Source organism: Apodemus sylvaticus, chromosome 13, assembly GCF_947179515.1.
Source record: "Apodemus sylvaticus chromosome 13, mApoSyl1.1, whole genome shotgun sequence".
In the NCBI taxonomy this organism is placed as follows: Eukaryota; Metazoa; Chordata; class Mammalia; order Rodentia; family Muridae; genus Apodemus; species Apodemus sylvaticus.
Window position 1 is genome coordinate 53,732,191 of NC_067484.1, and position 22,156 is coordinate 53,754,346.

At 46.0% G+C, this 22,156-nt stretch overlaps 1 protein-coding gene across 2 annotated transcripts in view; it reads left to right on the forward strand.

The window, feature by feature from the left end:
• The window catches only part of Mcc (MCC regulator of WNT signaling pathway), a 231,444-nt gene that overhangs the window by 187,845 nt on the left and 21,443 nt on the right, over window positions 1–22,156 (forward strand). For both annotated transcript variants that reach the window (XM_052155938.1, XM_052155939.1), the window contains exons 10-13: window positions 1,216–1,356; window positions 6,182–6,285; window positions 10,852–11,035; window positions 20,945–21,179. In XM_052155938.1, the coding sequence (XP_052011898.1) occupies window positions 1,216–1,356; window positions 6,182–6,285; window positions 10,852–11,035; window positions 20,945–21,179 (664 nt within the window). The remainder of the gene's footprint in view (window positions 1–1,215; window positions 1,357–6,181; window positions 6,286–10,851; window positions 11,036–20,944; window positions 21,180–22,156) is intronic.

Below are 22,156 nucleotides of genomic sequence, written 5' to 3' on the forward strand. Positions count from 1 at the left end.
TGATCATACCTGATTGGGCAAGCTAATAGAGAATGACCCAACAAAGCCTCAGCACAGAGCAGCTGTTATGACCATGATTGGTGTCTTGCCCCATGCAGTGTGGCTTGCTGCAGCATAGTTGGAGTTACTCTGCAGAGTTATAGGAGGTCAAAGCTGTTGCTTTCCTTACGATAGACCCATGGCCTCATAGGTGAAGTATAACTGGGTACCAGAGTCTAATTTCTTCGTAGTTGTTGTCTTTTGTTTTTTGAGTCAGGGTCTCTCTACATAGCTGTGGCCGTCCTGGAACTCACTCAGATTTGAAGAGTTGTGCCTGCCTCCTGAGTTCTGGGATTAAAGATGAGCACCATGACATTCAGCCCTGGCTCTCTATTTTTGCTTCACACTGAATTTGACAATTATTTTATTTGTTCTGTGTCCGTTATACTTGCTAAAATGCCCAACCACGCCATATCATCTTTGTAATTATGTGTGTGTTGTGTATATGAATTCATGTACATCTGTGTACGTGTGGAAGAAAAAGAACTGCCAAGTGTCTTTCTCAGTCACTCTCCACCTCCTTCTCACGAGGTAAGAGTACCTGAATCTGGAGCCATTTCGGCTAGGCTGTCTGGTGAGCAAACCCCCAAGGCCCATCCGTTCGCCTTCCCAGTGCTGGGATTATATATAGCGCCACTCTGCCTGGCTCTTAAGTGGTTGCAGGAGATTGAACTCAGCTCCTAGTGCTTTTGCCACAAGTGTTTCACTTTGCTGAGCTGTGTCTCCAGCCTCCCATATCACACGTGTGTTGTACATATACATCTGTGTTTGTGTGTCTGTAGCACATGTATGAGTTCATGTGAGCACACACTTGTGCATGTATGAAGAAGTTAGAAGTTGACATCAGGTGTCTTTCTCCATTGCTCTTCACCTTAGTTTTCGAGACAGAGCCTTTCAGCACACCCTGAGCTCACCAGGCTAGCTGGCTAGCAATCTCCAGGAAGCGGCTTGACTCTGGCCCCCATTCCACATCACTAGAATTACAGGAGCACGCCACCATGCCTGTGCAGGGATCTCCACACAGGTTCACCTGCTTGCATGGCAAGCACTTTATCTGCTGATCCTATCTCCCTGCCCTGTTATCATACCATGACTGCCTGGCCTACTTGCAAGTGAGACCAGTGAAATACTGGACCACAGTCCTAGTGTGTAAGATCGATGTTTCTTTCTTTGTAGTCGTATTGAACACCTTAAATCCCAAAATGATCTTCTCACCATAACCCTGGAGGAATGCAAAAGCAACGCCGAGAGGATGAGCATGCTGGTGGGGAAGTACGAGTCCAACGCCACAGCCCTGAGGCTGGCTTTGCAGTACAGGTAGGCGAGCCAGAGAGAGGCAGACGCCCGTGGTATGCTTCTGTTTAATACTTGCTTGTGTATTTAAAATTAATTAATGCTATTAATTTATATTATTTATATAAATATATACTTAAAATTAATGTTATTAATTAATTTATATTATTTATATAAATTTAACACATTAGTATTATTGATAAAAGCAATGAGTTAATAGGACTAATATTTTTTAAAATATATTCAGTTACTGTGTGTATGCATGGATGCTTGCATGCATGCATGCCACAGTGCATATATGGAAGTCCAAAGACAACATGAGAGTCCATTCTTTCTTTCTACCACGTGGGTTCCAGATTTTGAACCCAGGTGGTCAGGCTTGGCCCTCTGTGTGCCTTCACCCTCTGAGCCATCTCACTGACTCATTCTCAGTGTCCTTGCAGTGACTTTGTTGCCTGCCCATCTGTAGCAATCCTTAACGTAAAAGGGGAGACATAACTAGGGGCTTGGACCTGCAAATTTTAGTGTAGTTCATAATGAAAACCAATTAGTGTCCTTCAGCAATTAGGAGAATCAGATAATCAGTGTGGTAGTGGTGCTTGATATGTCCCCACTATTCCAATTCAGACTAAAGGTTAACTAACTTATTTGAGTAATATCACCCAAAATATCAGTGTGTGGGGGTCACGGAGATAGATGGCTTAGAGGGTAAAGGTACTTACCTTTACCTAAGTTCCAGCCTTGGAAGCCACATGGTAGAAAGCAAAGCAAGAATCTATTCTTGCAAATTGTCCTCTGACCACCATGCACACACTGCAGTGCCCCCTCCACATGGAATAAATAAGTAGAAAAAACAACCCCTGTTAAAACATTCAGCTTTTGTGTTCTATTTCTCCATTTCTTCCTTCTGTTCTTTAGTCATAAGTATTTATTCAGTTTCTAATAACATTTGTTTGTTTGCTTTCATTCCTAGAGTGTGAGCCCAGGCTAGCAAGTGCTCTCCCACTGAGCTGTGCTCCAAGCCTGCCATAGTTATGTTCTTTGTTCTTTGTTTTGTTTTGTTTTGTTTTGTTTTGTTTTGTTTTGTTTGAGACAGGATCTCTGTATAATAACACTGGCTGTCCTGGAACTTGCTCTGTAGACAAGGCTGGGCTAGAACTCACAGAGATCTGCTTGCCTCTGCCTCCCATATGCTGGGACTAAACGCATGCACCACCATTTACTGGCTATTTTTATTGTTTTATCTTATCATTTTAAAGTTGATAAACATTTTCCTTACAGTGTAGTTTGAGCATGTCTCCCCCTCTCCAAACTTGTCTCCAATACTCCCCAGCTCCTTAACCACACACAATTTTGTTCTTTCTCCCTCCCCACCCCCATCTTAAAAACAAACACTAAAGAAAAACACACAAAAAGGAAAGCTAAAACCAATAAGCAAAAGATCAATAAAAAAAACAATTCATAAACAAAACAAAATAAAACCCAAAGTCCACATACCAAAAAGCCATGAAATTCATTTTGTGTTGGCTAACTACTCCTGGGCATTGGGCCCGTCCTGGGGTGTGTTTTATATACCCAGTGACATTCCACTGCAGAAAACTGATTTTCCCTTTTGTGAGAAGGTATTGGTTGCAGATAGTTTTGGTTAGGAGTGGGAGTCAGTGTTGGCTTCTGCTGTCAGTGCTGGGAGCCTGTCTGGCTTGAACCTGTGCAGGTCTGACACACATGCCTGGCCTAGGTTTTAAATGCTACAAAATAGTCTGCACTTGTCTTGGATGGCTGAATCCAAAGTTGGGTATTTTATGTCTTTTACACTGCTCATTGTTCTAAAGGACCTTTGAAGACACTGGGCATTAAAATAACTCAACAGTCAAGAGCCTGATGCAGATAATACTGCCATTAGCTAAATGTTTTCCTTGGGATAAAATTTCCAAAGCAGAAGACCTGAGTATCTTCATAGCACTTCAATTGGTTTCCATTTTAAAAAGCTGGTTTATTAAAGGCATGGTGATATGACATATGCCTTTAATCCCAGCACTCCAAGACAGGCAGATCTCTGAGTTTGAAGCTAGCCTGGTCTACAGCATGAGTTACTAGACAGATAGGAATACATAGAAAATCCCTATGTTTAAAAAAAAAAGGAAGAAAATAAAAGGAAAGGAAATGAGGAAAGAGTTTTAAGAAACTTCAGTTAATCCATTTGCGAGTAGGTAATCACACTTTTCTTTCTCACACTTTTTCTTTTGGTAGTGTTTGTTTGCTTACTTTTTCAATTTTTGAAAAAATTACATTTATTTGGGTTTTACACCATAGCACGGATGTGGAGGTCAGAAGACACTATGCCAAAGTGAGTTCCATCGTGTGGGTCCCCAGATCAAACGTCTGGCTTGGTGGCAAGCGCCATTTTTCTGGCGCTCCATTTACCATTTTAATCCCCCAACCCGTTTAAAAAAATGCTGCAAACTATGGCTGTCTTCTGAGGTTTGTTAGTGGCGCCTCACAAGTCCGTTGCCAAAGTGTCAGAGTAGATGATTTTATCTCACTTAGCATCCTATACAATGTTCAGATCAGCTTAAATGGTTGCTGCTGCACAAATAAAATCTACCAACATAATGAGACCAAAGCAGGCTGGCGGTCCTACTGCTTCTCAAGTTCCCAGGGAAACCAAGAGCTGTCCTTCCTGTACTAGTTTTTAACAGGGACCACTCTCCACCTCTGGTCTCAGGGGGTGCAGCACATGAGCACATCCTGAAGGATGAAGCACCTCCCGCCTGTCTGCCTTTGCAGGGAGCCGCCAGCACCACATCTCGTGATGTGACCCTTCTCCTAGCTCTTGGCTCAGGGAAGGGTGATGAGCACGGAAACAACCTAAACCAGATGGCTTCTCTGTGTTTGTCTTTGTAAATGTCGATTGCGGCAGCATTTCCCTTGTTCAGCTTGGAGAAACTCATCAAGTATTTGCTCACAAAGGAAATCTCGCTGCTGCAGGCCTCTTGTCGTTAATGCATTGGTGTCAGGCATGTGCTTTGCCTCCTGTCTGGACATGGGTCTGTGTGTATCAGAAAGGGAGTGTGTGTGTGTGTGTGTGTGTGTGTATGAGAGAGAGAGAGAGAGAGAGAGAGAGAGAGAGAGAGAGAGAGAGAGAGAGAGAGAGAGAGAGAATCTCTTCTCACTATATAGTCCAAGCTAGCCTCAGACTTGTGATTCTCCTGCCTTATCCCCTTACATGTGGGAGATAGACACTGTATTAGTCTGGGTTCTCTAGAGCCACAGAACATATGGGCAATCTCTATATAGTTAGGGAATTTGTCAATGACTTACAGTCTGTAGTCCAACTCCCCAACAATGGTCAGCAGCAGCCATGGATGGAAGTCCAAGGATCTAGCAGTTGCTCAGTCCCACGAGGCAAGTAGGCAAGGAAGAGTGAGTGAGTCTTCCTTCTTCCAATGTCCTTATGTAGGTCTCCAGCAGAGAGTGTGGCCCAGATTAAAGGCGTGTGCCACCATGCCTTTAATCCCAGGTGATCTTGAACTTGGAGATCTCCTTGTCTTAATCTTCTGGAATTCATAGCCACTATCCTTCAAGATCTCCATGCCAAGATCCAGGTTAGAAACTTATATCTCTGAGCCTCCAGATTAGGATCATAGGAGAGCCTTCCAATTCTTGGTTGTAGTTCATTCCAGACGTAGTCAAGTTGACAACTAGGAATAGCCACTACACATGCTGTCATGCCTAGCATTGAGATGGTTCTTGGACCCAGCTTGTATGCTCAGTGGATGAGGGGCATAGAGAAGAATAAGTTTTCCTTCTCTTGGACAGCCTAGCTCAGACTCTTACAAGAGACCTAACAGCATTTCATGAGGTTTTTGTAAGAATCCCTACTTGTACTTTCTATGGGGATGGAGCTGTTCTCTCTCTGTGCTCAGCACCACGGTCACCAGAGGCCACGTAATGACTGTGCATGGATATCATGGTCACTGCACAGGAGGACATGAGGTTTCCATTTGAATTCACTTGAAATGGTCACACATAGCTATTGTCTACTGTACAGTACACATATAGGTCAAAATGATTGTCTCCTTAAGGGGAGTTTTAATAGCTGTTGAGTGTTGCATGCCAGGGTCAGGCATCTGTGAGTGACTTAGCTAGCTGGGCTCCTAGGCAGTTCTGAAGGTCAGTGTCAGCTAGGGCTATTTCTGAAAGTTTGGCTGAGACCACTTGGGTCTCCTTCCAAGCAAACTGTGTCTCTCCAGCAGCCTCAGTTCCTCCCTGGTTATAGGCTAGAAGTCTTCGTTCCTCTCCACATAGGTCTCTTCGTATGGCTGTTCAAGATGGGGTCCCCAGTATCCTCAGAGAAGATGACCTGAGAGAGAACAGCAAGTAGAAAATGATCAAAATGGAAGTTATGGTGTTTTAAGAGACTACTGTTGGGTGTGGCACATCATCATTTCCATTAGCTATAGAGACCAACCCTGACAGAGTCAAGGGACAGTGGAAGAGTATGTATACCAGGATGCAGGATCATTAGGGGCTACTGTGAACTGAGTGCCAGGGGTGTGTCACATGTCTCTCTTGACTTGTCATCAAAAGGGCAACCAGTTTGCTCCTCCCTCTGTTGTTGCTTCTTGTGCATTTTTCTAGAACATTGTTTGTTTTCTATTGTTTTGTTGTTGTTTCTTTAAAGAGGTGAAAATAACAAGTCACTGGTTTGCCCCGGTAGCACTTCTGCATGGAATATTCCTCACTTGGTGGATGGGGAGGGCAAGGCAGGCACTGGGCTGGAGTGGCACTAATGATGAAGATTGTCACCATTCCCGGCCATCACTAATGCCTGGCTGTCCTCTTGCAGTGAGCAGTGCATAGAAGCCTATGAACTCCTGCTGGCCCTGGCTGAGAGCGAGCAGAGCCTTATCCTGGGTCAATTCCGGGCAGCTGGTGTGGGCTCCTCCCCTGGTAAGTGTCCCCTGGGTTCCCTCTGTGCTACTCCCCATCTTGTCCCCACTGTTGCTGGCATTGAGTCATCTCCCAGAAACACAAAATCTGCTTGTCAACTATGTTTTCCGTTCTCACCCATGACTGAGTGTGTAAATTGTTTACATTGAATGAAGCAAGAACTGGAGTGGAAACCAGATCACAGACAAGTTAAAACAAACAAGCACTCTTAGGAAATGAGTTCTCCTGCGCTGACAGGAGGAGCAGAGGGAGTGGGGCTCACAGTGCTGTTAAAGGGGACCAAGGCATTGTGAAGCTGCCTATTGAAGATCCCTTTGCTGTTGCTGTGGCCATTGACTGGACTGGTCTTCTTGTCTCTGTGGTTATACTTGTTCCCTAGGTTCTGTCCTGTGAATAGCTCTGATCTCTATCTCCATATATTTCATGAATAGAGAGGTAGTTTTATAACTGACCTTGAAAGTTTTTCCTGGTCTGTGATAGTTTAGGTATGTCTGATGACCTCTGCACCTGTCTGCCATCTTGTCCTCAGTGGTCAAGTACCCTACTGACCTGATTTGTACCACAGGCACTTCATCAGTACTTCTCAACCTTCCTAAAGCCATGTCCCTTTCATATAATTCCTCATGTGGTGGTGACCCCCAGAATAAGATTATTTTCAATGCTACTTCATTTTGCTACTGTTATGAATCATAATGTAAATATCTGATAGGCACCCGCCAAAGGTGTCTCGACCCATGGGTTGAGATCTGCTGCTCTCCACTGCTCCCCCACTTCTGCCTCACTATTCTGTGTAAGTAGGAAGAACATGTAGGCTCCTTCACCGCATTGATAAGTCAGCCAGTGACCGTAGCTCCAGGGTCCGTCCTGGTGTGAAGGGACCACAGTACAGTGCTGGAGAAGGAAAACATGGCAGCAAGCTTGCCAAACCCTTAGCGTGCCCTGGACACAGGCTTGCCAATGCTTTGTAGAAACAACCTTTGGGGAGAAATAACACTAATTCCATAAAAGTCAAATGACCAGGTACTTCCCAAACCTTCCACAGTGGCCAGTATGAGCAAACCAGGTGTCCTTCTAGGCTGGCCACATAGAGCTGCAGGCTGGGTAGCTCTTCAATGGCTATGTGCTTCCGATTGCCCTTGTCTCTCTGGGACACACCACCACAGAGTCCACCCCAGGCACCTTCTGAGTGAATCCCCTATTCCTGCCACCCCCTTGTTGCTGCCTTGGTAAGGATCCTTAAGGTTTCCCTCCCTTGGTTTTGATACTCCAAGGAATCGGAATCAGACCCCAAGGCAAGAAAACAAACAGCATTACTTTCCTTTCTTTCACCCAGATTCGCTAACAAGGGAGCAGTTGTCTTTGATATAGGTGACCACTCTTCATTCCTCTACTCCAGCAGAGCTCTGTTCCTGTCCCCATCCCAGGCCCACTTTGGTTAATAATATTCAGAGCAGAGCACAGCCCAGAAGCAGAAACTCTGCCAACACTTCCATTAGAAACCTCATTTTTCAGGGTCTTTTAACTGAACCATAAAACTTTATTCCTCATATGAAACAGATTCTAAAATGATCTTGGCCTGCTGTCAGTTTTTTTTTTCTTTTTTTATAAGAAAGCCATCAATTAAAGGAGGGGAAAAATCAATCCTGTCCTAGTTTGTATCACAAGATGTCTTAACCTATTCCACGAGCGAAAAGCATCTTTATTAGGCTGGTGCCTACACAGAGCAATTACTTGGTAGGAGTTGAACTGGCTTAAACAAACCAGCATTTTGAAATGTTTGCAATAATAATGAACTGTTCCATGACTCCTTCCTCCCAGGTAACTCCTGCATACATTCATAAGAGTATACCATATCTACTTTAGAATAGAATACAGAGAATAGTCACCTGGTGAGGTGTATGTAAAAGTCCTAGTAGAAAGAAAGAATGAGGGGTTGGAAGTCAGTGTGATGGACATGCTTTCAGTATGGGAAGCACACCACACTGAAGAGTGTTCTGTTCTCCATAGTGCTAAGCTTTGCCCTGATTTTTCATACCTGCTGACAGGGACAGTTCATCTGTCACTCTACCTGAGGTGCTGTCTAAGTAAGCAAGAGCTAATTTGTGCATTTACTCACAGGGTCAATTACTGTCATCATCTTTGTTGTTGAATTCACAGCACTCATTATGTTCATTGGAGAAGGTGGTTTAGCCCAGTGGTTTTCAAACTATACTCTGGGACACCAGAGGGGTGTCTTTGGATCTCAGCAATGGGCACGGAGGGTGGAGAAGTTGAGTATGGCCTAACCTCTGCCACTTTACCCAACCACATTTATGTTTTTAATGTTCACTATCCCAAGTTTCATGAGAAAAATCTGTTGTGTGGGTGGCAAGCCAGTGGTTTGTTTGACCAAGACAGTTCTTAAATTGTTATGAAGATTTTGCTCTTTAGAATACTGTCTTAGTCACTGTTCTATTGCTGTGAAGACACCATGACCAAGGCAACTCTTATGAAAGAACGTATTTAATTGGGGGCTTGCTTAGAGTTTGTGGTTTAGTCCATTAACATCGTGGTGAAGACACAGTGGAACACATGGTGCTGGAGCAGAAGCTGAGAGATACATCTGGATCCACAGGCAGAAAGAAAGAGGGGTGCAGGGGATTGGGGGGTAGACAGAGAGGGCAGGAGACTGACTGGGCCTGGCTTGGATTTTTGAAACATTAAAGCTCATCCTCAGTAACATACTCCCTCCAACAAGGCCATACCTATTACAAAAACCACATCTCCCAATCCTTCTAATCCTTTAAAATAATACTCCCTAGTGATGAAGCATTCAAATGCCGGAATCTATGGGGGCCATTCTTATTTAAACCATCACAAGTAATTTTCCATTCACAGCAAAGTAGAAAGGAAGTACATAGATGGCCCATGCCCATGCCTAGCTTTCCCTATTATCAGTAACAGATGTAATAGATATTATTGCCTTACAAAGTCTCTGCTCTCTATTCGAGTTCACTCCGTTAGAAATTCTTTGGGTGTAGCAAGTAGACGATGACGTGGAGCCACCTCTGTAGCATTGTACGAAGTGGCTTTATGCTCAGTGGCTGTCTCTAGTGAGGACCCTCTCAGCCCTGCTGTCTCCTCCCTCCTCCTCACTCTCCTCTCCCAACCCTAAGAACCACTGTGTTTGATTTTCTTTTTTATTTTCTGTTTTATTTTATTTTTTGTTTGTTATTTTTCTTTTTCTCTTTCTTTCTTTCTTTTTTCTTTTTGAACATTTGTTTTGTGTTGGTTTTTGTTTTTCTAAGACAGGGTTTCTCTGAATGTAGCCCTGGCAGTCCTGGAACTTGCTCTGTAGACCAGGCTGACTTCAAACTCAAAGAGATCAGCCTGCCTCTGCTTAGCAATGCCCAGCAAGTGCTGGGATTGAAGGTGTATGCCTCGACCACCTGGCTCTTTTTCTATCTTTCTTTTTTTTTCTTTTAAGTTCTAAGAGTCAAATCTAGTACCTTTTACAAAGCAGGCAAGGGATCTGCTCTTGAACTTTTTTTGTGTTTATGTGTATTATATGCACATGTTCCTATGAATGGGTGTATGTACTTGTATGTGTGTGTGTGTGTGTGTAAACCAGAGATTGATGTCAGAGTTTTGTATCATCATCTACCTGAGTGATTGATTAATTAATTAATTTTTGAGACAGGATCACACTATTAATTAATTAATTAATTACTTTTTGAGATAGGATCGCACTATGTAGTCCTGGCTGGCATAGAACATGCTATGTAGACCTGTCTAACCTTGAATTCACAAAGAGATCTGTTTGTCTCTGCCTATACCTCCCTAGTTCTGGAATTAAAGGCACCTACCATCACTATATTCACATACATGCACATATATATAGATATATGTATATGTACATTTACTTGTATATGTATATATGCAGACAGGTTATTTCCCTGAACCCTGGGCTCCTCAGTTTGGTTAGGCTGGCTGTCTATTGAGCACCAGGCATCTGCCTGTCTTCTCCCCAACTCCTCTCATGTGTTAAGATTGCTGATGTGTTCATGGTACTGGTTATTTAAAGTCAGGTACTTTACTGATAAAGTCATCTTCTACATCTCACTGAGATTTAGCTGCCTTGCCCAGGCTGACAGGAATAATATTGGTGTGAGAAAAAAAAAAAAAAGCTCCAGTTTGAGCTGTAATTACTTATTGTGTCCCCGTTGCCCTGCAGGAAGCTCTGACAGGGTTGTTGATGCGTGGTACTGTGGCATTTCGCCCCAGTGTCTTCCTGTCCTCATTCATGAAGTGCTCATGTGTAGGAGGCACATACCTGAGTGGGAAGAGGTGCCAACAACAAAATATACAAGTTAGCATGTTAGAGCTGGAAGCTGATGGAGGAGACCATGCTATCCGTGAGCGCTATGGACCCTACGCCAAGGACTGCCTTCCCATCCCTTCTCGGCTACCCCCTCAGCCCCACTGCTCACTGTGCCCTCCGTAACTGAGGGTCACTTACAGAATCATAGCCTGGGCTTTCCCGACTCCGCCCTCACCGATTGACCCATTGGCTTCTCTGTGGTGTAGGAGACCAGTCAGGGGATGAGAACATCACTCAGATGCTCAAGCGAGCTCACGACTGCCGGAAGACTGCTGAGAACGCCGCCAAGGCCCTGCTCATGAAGCTGGACGGCAGCTGCGGGGGAGCCTTCGCCGTGGCTGGCTGCAGCGTGCAGCCCTGGGAGAGTCTGTCCTCCAACAGCCATACCAGGTACTGCTCCGCGCTCCGCCCTGGGCTCCTCTGCCTGCGGTGGGCTTCCCGCTGGCCCATTCTAGGAGACCGTGTGATTTGGATACAGCAGGGTTGCTTCATGCTTACAGCCTGTTCTACCCAGGAGCTATGAGGAGGGGCTGGAAAGTGGCATTGGTGTACTTCTGAGGAAAATGCAGTCCTGAGAGACAGGGCTGTGGAATATGGTAGAGATGGAACAAGAGCGCAGTCTCTGTCTGACACTCTTCCCCTTTTCTCTGTTTCGTTATTTTTCCCCATTTCCAGGAATTATCTGGAGTGACTAAAGCTCACTGCCAAAAACTCAGCCTACCTTAAGCTAGGTCCAGAATTCACTCTCCTTCCTTGTGCCCTTGTCCTCCAAGAGCTCTTCCATGGCAAGAGGTCCTCCCGGCTCCTTTATCAAGTGAGGCTGTCTTTTCAGCACCTCTTAAGTGGGCACTTAATCATGAACCGCAGGTCACATTTTCCATCCAGGAATGGGAGGGCTCTCAGAAGTGGAAACGAAAGCAGCGGTGGAGACTAAAGCCCTGGCTCTGAAGCAGGTTGATCTTTCTTGATGGGGGCAGGGCGCCAGAATGAAGCCCCTTATAGCCTTTTTCTTTTCTTTTCTTTTCTTTTCTTTTCTTTTCTTTTCTTTTCTTTTCTTTTCTTTTCTTTTCCTTTAAATTTCTGGCCACAAAAGCTCTACTGTGATGCATGGCCCCCCTCCCCTCTTTACATGCCAGCTCTCAGACTGGAATGCAGTTGTTAGTTTCTTACTGGATTTTCATTTATGGAAAGCCCAGGGTGATTTACTCCGGTTTCACTGGTGACAACACCGTGGCTCAGAGATGTGTAATTGACTTGTTTAAGAGCACCTGCCTGTTAAGTAAGAGGGAAATCTAGAACTTTGCCAGCAAGCAGAGTATCTCACACACACACACACACACACTGGATCTCAGGTCAGTGAGACAGTATGCTTCCATGCATTATCTCTCTCTCTCTCTCTCTCTCTCTCTCTCTCTCTCTCTCACACACACACACACACACACACACACACACACACACACACACTGGATCTCAGGTCTTCCATGCAAGTGACAAGAGCTACATGAGGATCGACAGGATGTCTAATGCCAAAGCAGAAGGACTAATGTTTTCTTGAAGCCTAAGAGCAATTTGATACTCCTGTCTCCCACGGGAGGGTCGCAGCCATCTGCCTCGGTATATATCACACACACACACACTGGACCCCATGTCCCAGGAGGGAGCCCATCCCCAATCTTACACTTGGCCACTTGGCCACAAACACAAGGGGATTATTTTTTCTACACTTTAGCAGCATCTGTCTTATCCAATAGCACATAGATTGTAATTTTCCCCTTAAAACCAGACTCAAGTTTAAAGACGGAGGCAGATACCCTTTCCCGTGATGTTTCCGGATAATTCTAGTCTATCATTTCCATGTTCGTTTATGTAGGAATTCAGTGCTCAGCTCGCCAGTGAGATTCTTCTGCACAGTTAGCAATTGTTAAGAGTTAACAGAAACTGTCTTGCTAAATTGTCTCCACACATCTCCCCTTCCTGCAAATAATTCTGCTTCGGTCTGAGTCAGAGACGACTCTGGAGTCCATCAAAAATGAGAATAAATTTCTAACCTTCTATTAGTGGAGATCAGTGATTCTCAATATTTGTTACAGGAGATATTTAGTGTATAGGTAAGCTTCTTTCTTAGAACATTTTCTTGTAAAATTTAAGTTTTGATTTTGTATTTCTATAGGTTGAGAATAGTTCAGATTTAGACTCTCTGTTTTCAAAAATAGGTTTATTATTAATCCTAGCACTTGAGAGACAAAGGCAGGTGGATCTCTGAGTTCGAGGCCAGCCTGGTTTACAAATGAGTTTCAAGACAGCAGAGACTACACAGAGAAACCCTGTCTCAACAAAACAAAACAAAACAAAAAGAAGCAAAAAACAAAAAACAAAACAAAACAAAAAACCAAAACACCGCCACCAAAAAAGAGAACTCACTAAAGTCTTGCTGTTTAGGGCCCGCAGCTGGCACATCAGGTAAAGTGATTGCTATGAGTACCCGAGTTCAAATCCCAGCACCCACATAGCTGCAGAGCAAGCAAGATGGCCTGCCTATAATGCTAGTGCTCAGGAGGTAGGAATAGGGCAAGGAAGACACCCACATGCATGAACATACCCACACAAGGTACCACATGTGTGTGGAGAGGAGGGTGGGTCTCTTTAACAAAGTTTAGTCTCAAAGGGATCTTCCAGCAAACACAGGCCTTTAACTCTGATTCCACTAGAATGCCATTTCCCCTCCTGCCCCTGTCACTGCAGCTCAGGCCTGCACAGAGGAATGCACAGGGAATGCCTGTGGCTCTCCATAATCATAAAACAGACACAGTTGAGGTGTCTTTATGGTAAATGTTGGTTCAGAACAAAGTTCCTTAAGCAGCAGGCTACGGTATTATCAGGATTTTTATTTATAAGCTTTGGAATTCTGGCCCAAACACTGTCCTCTGCCAGTACACCCCTTCCCTCCCACTGTGACCACCTTACCAAGAGATGTGCAATCAGGGTATCAGCCCCTCCTACCCAAGGTCTCACAAAAGGAGGGCTCAGGTCAGGTCCCTGGAGTCATCTCACAGCTCCGGAGGACAAGAGGGTTAATGGATCCGGAAAGGAGGCGCAAAGGGTTAGCTACCCAGCGGCAAGGATATGGATGAGAGCCACCTCTCAGAGGATGCTCTTAGCAGGATCACAGCATGAAAGAAAAAAAGAAGGCATTTATTTTTATTTTTAGATTACAGCTGCAGATCCATCAAGCATACTCTTCTTAATGGCTCGAGCAGCCAGGTAAGGCCCATTGCTTTCATAGCTTTAGCAACATATCACAGCGCAGAGGCAAACGGACTGAATTGTCTGTAAGTAGAGGTAGGCGCTATCGAGCAGCCTACGTTTTGTGTCAAGCCCTGGATTTTCTGCCTATTCTGCGGGACGTACATTAACTGATCCAATCCATGACTGTGCAGAAAAGCCGTAGCAAGTGTGCCCTCCTAGGAAGTACAATGGAGGCTATTTTCTTTCTGCATAATATGGGCCCACGGGTATGCAATCTGTGAAGGGTGATTTCAGCCTTGCTGTGAAGTCTCCTCGGTCCTTGGGTATCTGAGATGCTGGCTGGCTGGTCATGCCATCTGGGGCATGATTTCCAAATTGTAGGAGAGGGCAGTGAAGCACCAGAGGGGCCTGGCCTGCACCTGCTGTACTAGTCCTGGCTAGGACAAAGTTTCATGGGGGGCGGGGTGGACCAGTGGAACTCTGTCTGCCGCAAAGGCGATGCTGTGGAACCACTGTCCTGTTAGGAGAGGCCTCTGCCACCCCCACCCCACCCCACCCACCCCCACCCCCACTCCCACCCCCACTGCAGCAGGCAGGCTTCAGGGAATGAGTCAGATGGGCTTGGCTATAACATGCGGATGAGCACCTGCCCCTGAGATATTCTTCGACAGGACTGTGTGCTGATCTGACCCCAGTCACTTTCCTTCTCGGCTCGTGGGACCAGAATAGCAGCATGAAATGCTTTATGTACTTTTAAACTTTTCTTCTTAAGACCTAACTTTAGGAATCAGTCCAATCTGTACGCCCATTTTAAAATCAACAATTAAGTCCTAAACATTACAAAATGCAAAGTGTGCAATGTTAAGATCCCTACCAGGAAAGGACCACTGGGAAATACTTTGGGATAGAATTTCATACTACCACTGTGGTCTCATCAAGTAATATTCAGGGTCACAAAGGACAGAAATATGTGAAACAGCTTAAGGGGGCGGGGCCTGATTGGAAGACCATGGGGCCCTATATGTATGAGACAAATGGCAGCCTAAGGCAGAGGACTGGCCAGTGAGCAGTCACACGCACACACACACACACACACACATACACACACACACACACACACACACACACACACACACACCAGGCTCTGCATCTGGCCACTGTGGCTCTGGACTGGCTGCCCGTCTCATCCCGGCACAGCAGCCTTCCCTGGGTGACAGAAAGGGAGCAGGCTACCTGCATTTATACACAGGGCTACCTTGTTTCATTGGCACCATAAAACCTCAGTGGCCTTGCCTGGGTCGGGACCATGTGGTTCTTTTAGTGACAGGGATGGGGGGGGTGTCATCTGGAAGTCAAGAGATGGCACCCCGTGCAGAGGAACGGAAGAAGTGGCATTTGGCACATGGAGCTAGTGTGAATGGTTGTGTCCAACAGCAGATAGGGTAGGCAGAGGGCAGGGGTATGTTTTGGTTTTGAGCCTGGTCCCCACCCCTTCTCCTACACTGCAGCTTGAGCAGCAAGTTTGCAGCACACCATCTGGCAGCCGGCCGATGGAGAGTAAGCTATCTTGATAGGAGCTCCGACAGAACAGAGGGATGATCACCAAAGGAAACCCATGGCTCCTGCATCGTTCCTGAGAAAACCAGGGCAAACGCACAGACTTATAGCGCTGGCCAGGCCGGGGCTCTTCCTCTGCAGGTTTCCCTTCCATTCTGCTCTCAGAGCATCTCCAGGCACCAGCCCTGGAGAGGAGGGATCAGGCCGCCTGTAGAAAGTGATTTATTCCGCTTGACAGCTGAGCTCATCCTGCATTCCAAGCCTGGAGAGGTAATGGATGACTTAGCCCTCTCCTGGCAGCCAACGGCGACCCTCAGGAGGCCAGAGGAAGGACCGGTGGCTTCTCCTCCTTTCACCATCAACATAATCATATTGGGCTGTGGAACATTAAGGGCAGGAGGCAGAATTGTAATTACCATCGCCTGGTCTGCTCCCTGCTGGTGTCCTAGAAGGGGGAGAGCTAGGCTGGCGGGGCATGGGCTGTGGTGTACTCGCCTTGAAATTTTGAAATTTAACATTCCCCTGTAAAAGCAATGAAAGCTCTTAGTTCCCAATAGGGTAAGATCTGTGAACTGGGGGCATTCTGTACTTTTTTCTTTGTTTAGAGCAAAGACAGTGAAAACCAAAACCTTTCTTTCTGGCCAGTGAACAACCTGTAGGTGAAGAAATCCAACATTCCTGTCCCACTAGTGTTCTTCCAGAGGGGTCTTGGTGTTCTCTAAGGCCTTTGAGAACCTATTTCTTCTGCATAACAACTTTCCTGCATGGTGGCATGTGTCTGACATCTGGGGGACAGCAAGGCTGGTGGTGGTGGGTCTCTTAATTCAGGAAAGTGTCCCTTGTCCTTTTTCTTCACCTAGAATGCACCATGGGTGGCACCTGGATGGCTCTACCAGCTTGCCCTTCCCCTGCTCTGGGAGGTAGAAGCCACCCTTGTTCCTTTTGACCAAAGTTAAGCAATTCCCTCTTGGCTGTGAGACTGGGGCGTGCCAGAAAGAGGCTGTGCAGGTGTGACTGGCTTCAGCAATCATAAGCGTCCACCTGAACAGCAAACAGCTGCCCCACCCCTAGGAAAATGTGGGGACAGCCAATTAATTACCAGTGAGTTTCCATTTGCTGCCATCCTGGTGGCAGGCGTGGTGGGTAGTCTGTCTTAAGGAACAGATTCTTGTCATCCCTTACGCACTCCCAGAGGTCTTGACATTGTGTATGTTGGGAGAAGGGTGTGCCACCCTAGGTAAGACTGAATCAACTACCTCAGAGCCAAGAAGTGGTTGGGTAGAATAGAAATTCAAATGTGTCTAGTCCCTGCTGCCCCTCCCGTCTGGAGTTTTGAGTTTCTCTGTGTAGCCCTGGCTGATCTGGAACTCACTCCATAGACGAGGGTGACCTCAAAGTCAAGAATTGTGGGTACTGGGATTGACAGTGTAAGCCACCACCACCCAGCTTCATACTATCTCTTTAGTTTGGGCACAATAGCTAGTGAGCCCTAGCTTTGAACTTTTTGAAAAGTTAACACTCTTGCTTTAGTTATCGATGCCATAGCTCCCAAACTAGCATTCTAGAGATAATGTATTCAAGTGTCATGTGATGGCTGGCACGTGGGTGTTGGTGATTGTCTCGCATTTGGTTTGGTAAATCTTTTTTAATGAAATGGATGGCTTGTAGCTAAGTGAAGGTATCATGTGGGAAGATTTGATTGCTGAGGCCCAGCCCTCCTCTCAGCTGCCTGGCAAAGGAACCCTGTTGTTGTTGCTTCATTGTGTAAACACTGGCCTTGGGAAGCAGGCTCCACACCCCACCCTGGGGAAGGCCAGGTGAAGATGCTGCCTCCAGAGCTCTCTTGAATGTTGTTAGTCCCTCGCCTGGGGACCACTAGCCTTCTGTCCCTTTGTCACTGTTGAGTGTGTGGAGGTAAGCCCTACACTTAGGGGTCAGTGTGAGTGCCTGTCACCTGTTTGCAGACAGGCCAGTGGTGTGTGCCTCTGGTCCTGCAGCATGTGCTCTGACATCATACCCCATGCTGCGGGCTCTGCCCAGAGTCCTTCAGCAGCAGGGCTCTTCAGGGGTTTCCTTCTCATTCTTTCTAAGACACAACACACAAGATGGCGCCTCGTTTTTATCTCTCTCTGCCTCCTCTGTTCACACCTACTCTCCTATGGAGACATTTAAGTCTGGCCAGGGGTTCTCTTCCAAGCACCCAAAGTTACATCTGTTCTAATCCTAGAGAAGATACTGTCCTCATAAGGCCTTCATGAGGATTCCTGGTCATCTCCTGCATACTCTAGGCACACCGCACATACGCAAACAATACGGCTGTTTCTCCTATTGTGGTCAGCAGAATGGCATTGACCATAATTTCTTCTTGCTGGCCAAGCTTGCTGTTTGAGTTTTGTGTTTTCTCAGCCCCCGCTATCTCCCTCCAGATGTCCATGGAGCCCTCGTTTTTGCCTTCTTCAGGTCTACTGGGTTGTAGTAGCATTGTCATATGGGCCCTGTCCTTTGCTATTTCAGATAATAAACCTATCTCCACTTTGCATTCCCCAAGTCTCTCATTTCATTCTCTGTCAGCTATACTATATAGCTTGCTTATCTCTGCTATTAGAACATGAGTTCCACAAAGGTATGGAGTTTTCCAGGGCCTCAAAAGATCCTACAGCAAGCACTCAGACAATTCTGAAATAAATAACAATGTTTATTGCGTACTTGTGATGTTACTAATTTAATGGCCTTGTATCTCACAATGTTTTATTGTTTATCACAACTTTACAAAGCATCTGTTATGGCCTGGCCAAGAAACATGAAATCTACAGTGTGTAAGTAAGATGCTTGGGTCACAAGTGACAGCTGGCTTGTCAGAATGAGTGTGCTCAGATAAGAATCAGGCTGGTCGGTGCACATAGATAGCATCTCTGCATAGATACTGCTACGTGTGTGCCTTTAAATACAGTGCTCCAGGTTTCTGGACTTACACATATGCAGGAAATGATCTTTAGGGAGGTGTCAGGACATTCAGGCCATCCTGGAGCCCCCAAAGAAGAACTGAGGTTCAATCCTTTGACTGAGATCGTCTGGAGGCAGAATTTCTTCCTCTACAGGCTTTCAGTGGTCTGAAGGAAACCTGTCCATATCATGGTGACTACTCTCCTCTACCAATAGAACTGTCCAGCATCTAAAATCTACCCTCACTGTATCAGGTAGATAGCTGTCTTGAAAGTGCCTGAGTTTTACAGACCAACCTACATGGCATTGTAGTTCCCCTTTCCAGGGCCCCAAAAGTGTCCAGGCTGGTGGTCAGGCTCATCCTGTTCATTCCACCGCCCAGGGCTATTCTCCTGTCCCAAGGGACAAAGCAAGACCACCAACCACCACCACATATGCACACACACACACACACACACACACACCTCTAGTGCTCAAGAACGTCCCATCCTAGAAGTTGTTCTTGGATATGAAGACCACCCAGTTCAGGATGACCTCCATGTTGTGTAGACAGAAGGATGATCAGCATAGCTCCTCTAGCCCTGGAAGCCGTGCTCTCTCTTTCATCTTCTTTATATTTTGAAACACAGCCTTATTCTCTTGCATAGGCTGGCTTCCAACTCCTAGATTGAAGGGATCATCCTGCCTCTGTCTCTCGAGTGGCTGAGACTATAACCATATATTGTATGGAGCTACTGTATATGGCTTTGTCATTTTAGACTTATTTAAATGTAAGGGCTATGCCATGCATGTATTATGTGTACCAGTGATTTTGATCCCTTGGAACTAAAGTTATAGAGATTTGTAACTTTATAAAGTGACAGGTGGTTATGAGCCACCCTGTGAGAGCTAGGAATCAAACTCAGGTTGTTTGCAGGAGCAAGGTTCCTAATTGCTCAGCCAGCTCTCCAGCCTTGTCTTTGTCTTTTTAGCTCTGCGTTTCATGCTGAGAACAGCCCTGGCTATGCTGAGATGTTGTGCCCATTATCCTTATTTCAGCATCAGGTGAAGAAGCAGACACTGTGGACCACTCCCAGATCCTTTTAGCCCCAAAAGTTAGGACGAGGGCAGAGCTGTGGAATGAGATTGTTCTAAGGTTCTTTGTATAAGCCGCATGACTTAGCAAGGCCCTCAACGTCTCTTCACTTGAGCTCTTCACTGTCTCTATACTGGTTTATAAGAGCAAATAATGGTGTTTTGTTGAGAGCTGCTTGGGCCCAGCTTGCTCTTCTCCCATCAATTCCAAATCAGTTGTAACTGTAGTGCTCTGTAGATGGGAAGGAATAGCAAAGCAGAGACACCTGTGGGCCTTATATGGAGCTGGAAGGGACAGCTTGCCACAACTGGCTCAGTTTCCCCTTCTCTCCAACCCTGGGGTCAAAGCAGGTCTGTGTTTACCTGGGCACTCCTTAAGTCTGGTATCATTTACCCAGTCAGTGTGCAGCATGAGCTACCAATGGCTATGAGAACCAGCCTGAGTCTTGGAGAGGACACCAAGAATGGGCTATGGCAGTCTAATGACAACCACTTCCAACATGCTGTCGTGTTATACATCCTTGCTTTTCACTGCATTATAAGCAGCAGGACTTGTCAGTCTACCCTATTCTCTCTAGTGTGATTCCTTCCCACTTCCATCACTGCAGGGACTTTGTCACTCTCTGGGGTTCCTGTGTGCTAGGAGTACATATGTACACCCAAAGTTGAAGGCCCTGAGATAGGTTCTACAGCTCCCTTTATTAAGACTGTCCCCCTCAGCCGGGCGGTGGTGGTTCACACCTTTAATCCCAGCGCTTGGGAGGCAGAGGCAGGTGGATTTCTGAGTTCGAGGCTAGCCTGGTCTACAGAGTGAGTTCCAGGACAGCCAGGGCTATACAGAGAAACCCTGTCTCAAAAAAAAAAAAAAAACAAAAAAACAAAAAACAAAAAACAAACAAACAAACAAAAAAAACAAAGCCCCCCCCAAAAGGGGGGGAGCCTGGAGAGATGACTCAGCAGTTAAGAACACTGACTGCTCTTCTGAAGGTCCTGAGTTCAAATCCCAGCAACCACATCGTGGCTCACAACCATCCATTATGAGATCTGATGCCCTCTTCTGGGGTGTCTGAAGACAGCTACAGTACATAAATAAATCTTAAAAAAAAAAAAAAAAAGACTGCCCATGCCTCCTGCTCTTATTAGATGTATACCATTTTGTTTAATCCTTTCCTCCTTGAACTATCTCTACCATTGACCCTGACTTAAAAATGTTCACATTGTTTGGTCTTTCTTACTCTTTCCATCATATGCTAAACTTTATCTTATACTACATTATGGGAAACAGCTTTGTATACACTATACACGTGTCTTTACTTTTGAGGAATTAATATCTCAGAATTCATTTTCAGAGTCTACATCATCAAGTGTGCTTTCAGTGTCCATTATTTGTATGTACATGTGTGTTTCCCCTCAGTAATGTTGAGGAGAGGGGTCTAGTGCTGATGACTTGGAAACACGGGGCTTCTCTTTGTTCCTCAGCACAACCAGCTCTACAGCCAGCAGCTGTGACACAGAGTTCACTAAAGAGGACGAGCAACGGCTGAAGGATTATATCCAGCAGCTCAAGAACGACAGGGCTGCGGTCAAGCTGACCATGCTGGAGCTGGAGAGCATCCACATCGATCCACTCAGCTATGATGTCAAGCCAAGGGGCGACAGCCAGAGGCTGGACCTGGAGAATGCTGTGCTGATGCAGGAGCTGATGGCCATGAAGGTATGCTGAAGGTTTCATTTGTTGGGCCCACCCAGAGGGATACCTCACAGGCCTCTGCGAGCATGGCAGCAGGTTTCAGTTAGTAATTACCTCCGTCTGGACAATAGCTTCTGGGGAGGGGGAGGCTTTAGTTTGTATGGCAGTCCTATGGTCTGTACTTATGGGAAAGGCAGTTGTCCTCCAGAGGATGCTGTGGAGTACCTCAGTTCAGTATGTGCCTGTCAAGGGTTAAGTAAGACCTACAGTCTCTGTCTATCCATGATGGCGCCTGACCTCAATGGTGGTAAAAGTCCTTGTTGGGGTCACCCACATTAGTAGGAATTGGAGCAGGGAGAGACCATGACAAAGCCTGTTTAGCAATTGTCAAAAGGTCTGGTTTCCTGTCACCCCTGGGCCTTAAGAACTGTAAGTCTGTTTAGAATTGGGGCCCTCCAGTAAGAGTTGACAGAACAGCTCTGGCCAACATCCTGCCAAGATCTTGGGCTCTTCACTCATGGCTGAATTACCTGCCAGCATTTCTAGAGAAAGGAGAGCTATCACAATTATTTAAGTTGCTATCATTTCACCTCAGTGTACCTGCATCTCAGCAAGCCACAGCAGAAAGGAAGAGGAGGAGGAGGAGGAGGAGGAGGAGGAGGAGGAGGAGGAGGAGGAGGAGGAGGAGGATTAGAGCAGCTCCCTGGGTCCTCACTCAGGTCTGGACTGGGTTCCCAGACCCTGCCCATCACTTCTCTATGATGCTGGTGCTGGGGAAGGTATGGGGCAGCACAAACAGACTTGGGACCAGGTGTCCCTCCTTGATACCAACCTGTCACCCATACTTGGCACTTCTCCATCCAGCCACTCAACCTCGAGGGCTCATGTTCATTCCTCTGGCTGAGTCCTGACTGCCTGTGACTTAGTCCCAGTCAGGTTCCTTTTGCAGCTCTAGTAGCACAAACTACACGAGGCCATAGCTTATCCTTCTATTATTTATT